This window comes from Callorhinchus milii, unplaced genomic scaffold, assembly GCF_018977255.1.
Source record: "Callorhinchus milii isolate IMCB2004 unplaced genomic scaffold, IMCB_Cmil_1.0 Scaffold2, whole genome shotgun sequence".
Taxonomy (NCBI): Eukaryota; Metazoa; Chordata; class Chondrichthyes; order Chimaeriformes; family Callorhinchidae; genus Callorhinchus; species Callorhinchus milii.
This window is the reverse complement of record NW_024704743.1, coordinates 6,212,527-6,219,148: the sequence shown is the minus strand read 5'-3', so window position 1 is coordinate 6,219,148 and position 6,622 is coordinate 6,212,527. Positions and strand designations below refer to the sequence as shown.

The window sequence follows — 6,622 nt, the reverse complement described above, 5'->3', positions numbered from 1 at the left end:
TTCCCTCAAGGCAGAGGGCAGTAGCAACAGTCAATATGATTTTTCCACGGAAGGATAATAATTATCAGTAACCTTGTATGTGTACACAGGGTGTGATGTTCACTGGGTTACAAGTCTCAGTTGAACATTAGTTCACAAACCGGAGGCACAGAGTCAGGGACCTGCCTTCAGTCGAATGACACACTTCCTGTACAGGTGTTATTTTACACATCAATGTATTGGCTTTAATCCGAGAGAGCTTCAGTCTGCTGACTGCCCAGTGTAGACCATGGCTCGGTGTCACACTGACTGTCTGGAGAAACCTCTCTGTAAAGTGTTCGGGAAGTTGGGAGCCCTCGTTGGGCGATATCCATGGTGGTTTTTGGTGATTCCTCTGATCATTTCTGTAGCTCTCGGCTCAGGGTTTTATTTCTTTGAGCAAAATGAAGCGAATGACATAGAGGAGCAGTTCACTCCTATTCACGGTCAGGCAAAGTCTGAGAGAGAGTTTATTATGAAACACTTTCCAACTCATGATTCTCTGCCCTTCTCGGCGCCGAGGCTCTACACAGAGGGGACCTTTGCTTCTTTCATCGCTGTTGCTAAAGGTGGCAGCGTCCTCACAGAGGCAGCATTTAAAGAGATTCTGCGGCTCGATGGGGAAGTTAAAGGGTTTGTTGTTGATAAGAATAACTATTCCAGTCTTTGTGCCAAAGCAGGAGATTCCTGCTTCTCCAATGTAATCTTAGACTGTATACAGTACGATGCTGGTCAAGTGGAGAGCTTTAAATTTACTTATCCCGTCCAGAATAGCACAGAATGTAGTGGTTTCATTGGTTTGTCTGTGGGGGGAGTGAAGTTAGAGGGAAATAATATTAAAACAGCTTCTGCCGTTAGACTTGATTATTATTTACGAGATGACGACGCAGCAGAAAATGTAGTTTACGAGCAGTGGCTGAAGAAGTTTGTTGAAGATTTTCAAAACAAATCGACAAATCTGCAGTATATTCAGGTCAGTGACAACAACGACATGTCTCAGTGCACACGTTACTCATTGCAATCGCTTGTTGACAATCCTCTGCATCTCCAGTCACCTCAGTCTTTGCTCCTCGTTTCGTGTTTAAGTCTACAGTCAGTAAATATACTCAGTTGTCAGACAGACAGTTGTCACTTGCTGTGTGTCTTACTCCTCATGTGGAGCTTAACCAGACCAAGTGTTTGATAAGGAAATAGCTGACACATACTGGAATTAATTTGGAATTAGTGACTGCTCTATTCCTCCAAGTCGTGTCGCTCAGTGGTTCGAGCTCTCGTCTCGCAAGCGAAGACCCCTGGGTTCAGTTCCGGGCAGGAGGCGAAACCTTGGGCAAGTTTCCTTACTCCACACACCTAATAATAATAATAATCGCTCCAAAAAACAAAACAATAGTAAACTGGTCATTTTCAATTCACGACTGTCTGTGGGACACTGCTGTGCGCAATTGGCTGCCATGTTTCACCCACAAATATACGGTCAATTCACTTTACAGCATATTCTGTGAAGCGCTTTGAGATGTCTAGAAGACGTGAAAAGTGCTATATCAAATTATTATTATTATTATTATTATGTCCACAAACCAGGCTGTCTGGTCTGACTCAGAAGTGACTTGGAGAACTGCAGATCCCCTGTTTCATGAACTGGACTACCAAGACCACCATAGAGGGGTCACCTCAACTCTAAGGAGACCCCACTTACCGCCCTCCCACAAGCAGGCTGTCATGTTTGGCCGACAAATACACAGTTACTACACCTGAAGGAAAACCCTGTGAAGCACTTTGAAACATTTTAAAAATGTTAAGACGCTATATCAAAGACAAGGATTATTATCACTATTAGTAACTAATATGCTGTAAATATTTCCTAATTTCCGTTACAGGTTTCATATTACACTTCCGTATCAAGACAGACAGAGTTTGAAGGAAGCACCAAAGAAATCGTACCACTATTTTCAATCACCTATTTCCTTTCAATATTCTTTTCCATTGTGTCTTGTACGAGGTAAAGTTCTTTCTCTATTAAGTAAAGTTGGAATTCATTTTCATTGACTTACTGTGTGACATTAAGGTAAAAATGTATTATGTTACAGAAAGTGGTGCCATTTATTTACAGGTTGGACCCTATAAGGAATAAGTTCTGGGTGGCTGCTCTGGGAGTGATATCAGCTGGATTAGCTGTGCTCACAGGCTTTGGACTGCTGCTGTTTTGTGGGGTTTCATTTGCCATCAACACAGCTAATGCACCATTCCTCATTCTCGGTTAGTATCATTTTGACATTTCTTTAGTAGACTCTCGTCTCCAAGAGTTCAAGTCCCACATTCGGAGTCCTGTAGAGTATGTGGAGTCCTGTAGCGTATTGATTAGAGCACTCGATTCACAAGAGAGAGGAACTTGGTTCAATTCCCGGGCAGGGCAAAATATTGGTCGTTTCCTTACTCCACACACCTCTGTTTACTACGCAGTACATAGGAACCAGGTTGTTAGTCGATTGGCGATTTGCTTTTCCAGGGATAATAATCCCTTCAAATATCAAATAAAAAATATAACAATTTGGTGAGTCACTCCACTAAATTTGTGACACACAATTGGATGCCAGGTTTCACCCACAAAATATCCATTGAATTTAGAAGGTTTAGGGGTGATTTGATTGAGGTATTTAAGATGATAAAGGGATTTGATAGAGTAGATACAGAAAAGCTAAACCCCCTCTGGTGGGGGAATCCAAAACAAGGGGAATAACCTTGAAATTAGAATCAGGCCATTTAAGAGAGAAATCCGGAAGTATTTTTTCACTCAAAGAGTGGTAGAAATCTGGAATTCTCTCCCCCAAAAGGCCATGGATGCTGGATCCATCCACACCTTCAAAAGTGAGGTTGATAGACTGTTGGATGGTCAGGGTATTAAGGGATATGCGGAGAAAGCGGGAAATTGGAATTGAAAGGCTGAGTTGAGGTGCAGATCAGCCATGATCTAATTAAATGGTGGAACAGGCACGAAGGGCTGATCGGCCTCCTCCTGTTCCTATGTTTATATGTTTCTACAGTCAATTCACTTTGTAGTATATTCTGTGAAACTCTTTCAGATGTCTTGAAGGCACTGTATCAAATGGAAGGATTATTATTATATTATTCACACTTTCTAAGATGATACTCCAGTGCAATCTGTTCTGGGAGAGGTGCATTGTTGGAGGTGCCGTCCTTCAGATAAGCGAATTAGCTTTTCTGATAGATGTTAAAGATCACATGGCACGATTCAAAAAGAGAAGGGAATTTCTCCCCATGTCCTGACCAACAATCCCCCAAATAAAACTGACAATTCACTTCATGCTGTGCGCAAATTGGCTGCTGAGATCCCTACAAAGCACAGTCACTGCACTTTACAGTATATCCTGTGAAGCGCTTTGGGACAGAGACGCATAGAGAGACAGAGAAAGACAGACAGAGAAAGGGAAAGAAACAGGAGCCATAGAAAGTTACAGCACAGAAGAAGCAATTTGACTCCTCATGTCTATGCTTCTTTTAAAATGCAACCCATTAAGTCCCTTTTACCAGATTTTCCCCTATTACTCCTCCAGATTACTTACACGCTTTCTAAGTTTACGCGTGAGTTTAGTGAAGTCTTGTTGGTTTCTCTTAAGGGGGAGGAGAGGAGGGTATTGTTTTTAATTAAATCTTTTTGCTAAAATGTTTAATGCCATTGGTGGGAAAGAGTTTTCTTTTTTAAAAATCAGCATTTGGAGTCCTGTAACTTAGCGGTTAGAGCATTCGCCTCGCAAGCGAGAGGACCTGGGCTCGATTACCAAGAGGGCGAAACATTGGGCAAGTTTCCTTACTCCACACCCCTCTGTTTGCCGAGCAGTAAGTAGAAACCCGATTGTTAGTTCATTGGCCGATTGTTTGACCGGGGGTAATAACTCCATCAAAATAAATAGAAAATAATTTGGTCCCTCAATCCACGATTGTTTATGGGACACTGCTGTGTGCAATTGGCTGCCGCGTTTTGCCCACAAAATATATAGTCAATTCATTCAGGGTATATTCTGTGAAGCGCTTTGAGATTTCTCAAAGATGCGATAAGGCGCAATATCAAATGCAAGGATTGCTGTTTTTAGATATCTATCTGACTGCTGAAGATATATATCTAGCTTAGATACCACCACACATGATAATTCTTGATAGAATTTTTTTTAGTTAGCACAATAACTAGTTTGTATTTTGCGTGATGTTCAACTATACACATTGTTTGTTTATCCACACAGGGACCATGTCCAGATTTTTCATGAGCCAATATTGGTACCATTTTAGATAATGCACACAAATAGCCTTACCGTAGATGGAGCACTTGAAGGTCTTATCTGCAGAATTTGGCAGAGATTTCTTCTGTCAATATTTTTCAGTCTTCAAATCACACATTTTTAAATCCCATATGTTACTTTATCAACTTTTGAGATCTGCAATAATGTTTTTTGAAGATCTTAAGACTGATCTGTCACTTTACATGTTTTTAATTTACAGGTATTGGTGTTGATGACATGTTCATTATGCTCTCCAGTTGGCAGAAGACAAAGGTTCATGCTAAAATCGAAGATCGCATGGCAGCCACATATGCTGAAGCTGCCGCTTCCATTACCATAACGACTCTGACTGATGTGATAGCCTTTTACATTGGTGTCATGACACCTTTTCGATCTGTGCAGTCATTTTGCTTGTATACAGGTACTACCGTTTTGTTCTGCTTCATTTACAACATTACATTTTTTGGGGCGGTTCTGGCACTGAATGGGAGAAGAGAAAACAGTAACAGGCATTGGCTGACTTTCAGGAAGATTCAAATGCACCATCAACCAGGAGAATCGAAATTCTATGGAATGTGCTGTGTTGGTGGGGAGTATGATGAGATGTCCGGTGCTGAAACAGAGCATCCAATTTATCTCTTCTTTAAGAAATATTATGGCCCATTCCTCACCAATATATGGACCAAGGTATTTGTGGTACTGCTGTATGCAGGGTATTTGGCAGGTGGTATCTATGGCTGTTTCCAGTTACAGGAAGGATTTGATCTTAGAAATCTGGCCACTGACAATTCATATGTGATTAAATTCTATGACCATGAAGATATGTTTTTCTCACAATATGGACCTCGGGTCATGGTATCAGTCTCAGAATCAGTGGACTATTGGAACACCAGTGTTCAGACTGAAATTGAACGCTGTATGGGCAAATTTGAAAATAACATTTATGTCGATCGAGAGCTATCAGAGTCTTGGCTTCGAACATACATTGACATTTCTAAACTGATGTCTATTGATATAACGGCGTCTGATTCCTTCATAACAAATTTACCTAAATTGTTTAAGATTGTCCCTTTGTTTCAACAAGATATTGAACTCTCACAAGATAATAAAAGCATAACAGCATCACGGTTTTTTATTCAGACCAAAAATGTCAATGACTCAATTGCCGAAAAAAACATGATGACTGAACTGAGAGATCTGGCCGAGAGCTGTACAATCCCTTTACAAGTGTATCATTCAGCGTTCATTTACTTTGATCAATATCTTGTTATACAGATCAACACAATACAGAATGTGGTTGTGGCAGCAGGTGCAATGCTGGTTGTTGCCTTGTTGTTAATTCCGAATCCAATTTGTTCTGTGTGGGTGACATTAGCTGTCGCCTCTATTTTAGCTGGTGTGGCTGGTTTCATGGCTCTGTGGGATGTTAATCTAGACTCCATATCTATGATTAATCTGGTTATTTGTATTGGGTTTTCAGTTGACTTCACAGCCCATATTTCCTATGCATTTGTTTCCAATGAGAAAGCAAGTGCCAATGAACGTACCATCGAAGCATTGTACACTCTTGGCTATCCCATTATCCAGGGGGCGCTCTCCACTATTCTGGGTGTTGTTGTGTTGGCTGCTGCAAACATTTACATATTTCGGACATTTTTCAAAATCATGTTTCTTGTCATATTGTTTGGTGCAATTCATGGCATCGTATTTATGCCGGTGTTTCTGACATTTTTTGGAATATGTGGCAAGCGAAAGGTTAACAAAGGAAAGGAGATACCCATTGGAATGGGAAGTACTACAGAGAAGCAGTTGAGTATTGATGCGTTTTAGACTTGACATCTTCTCCCCCTCCCTTGCCTCCTTCAAGACCCATCTCAAGACCCTCCTCTTCAACCATGCCTTTGGTCACCCTCCTTCGCCCCCTGCCCTTCACTTCCTCGATCCCGACCCCCAGCTTGGGTCCAAAACACTGATTGTCCACCGCCTTGGAACGTCCTCCTGATGTGAAAGGAGCTATACAAATGTAATTTTCTGCTCTGTACGTTTCCATACTTAAACTGCTCTGGGTTTAGACCAAACACATGAGATAATCAATACAATGTTTTTGTACTTAACCCAATATTACATTGCATTACACAGCTCCTATATTTTTTCATCATAATACTGCAATTGTTTTTACACTGGACACACAAGAGAATAAGATGGAATTGTTTCATAGGGTTTATTGTAAAGTATTGTGCCTGTGCATTTTGTAGAGAAAACCCTATAAAATATTCTCACAGACTCCATGAATTTTTTTTGCTTATCACAGC

General features: G+C 40.9%; 1 protein-coding gene across 1 annotated transcript; it reads left to right on the top strand.

Annotated features, from left to right (window-relative positions):
- The first annotated feature begins 139 nt into the window (after positions 1–139).
- Positions 140–6,165, top strand: LOC103183642 (patched domain-containing protein 3-like). Its single transcript, XM_042332423.1, has 4 exons — positions 140–991; positions 1,896–2,017; positions 2,129–2,274; positions 4,531–6,165. The coding sequence occupies exons 1-4, from the start codon at positions 269–271 to the stop codon at positions 6,138–6,140; spliced, it is 2,601 nt and encodes an 866-aa protein (XP_042188357.1). The 5' UTR covers positions 140–268; the 3' UTR covers positions 6,141–6,165.
- The last annotated feature ends 457 nt before the right edge of the window (positions 6,166–6,622 follow it).

Excerpts from the sequence above, each read along its gene's own strand:
- LOC103183642 (XM_042332423.1), top strand. The coding sequence starts at position 269 with ATGGCTCGGTGTCACACTGACTGTCTGGAGAAACCTCTCTGTAAAGTG. Across the intron at positions 992-1,895 it reads CAAATCTGCAGTATATTCAG|GTTTCATATTACACTTCCGT; the intron begins GTCAGTGACAAC and ends TTTCCGTTACAG. Across the intron at positions 2,275-4,530 it reads TGCACCATTCCTCATTCTCG|GTATTGGTGTTGATGACATG; the intron begins GTTAGTATCATT and ends TTTAATTTACAG.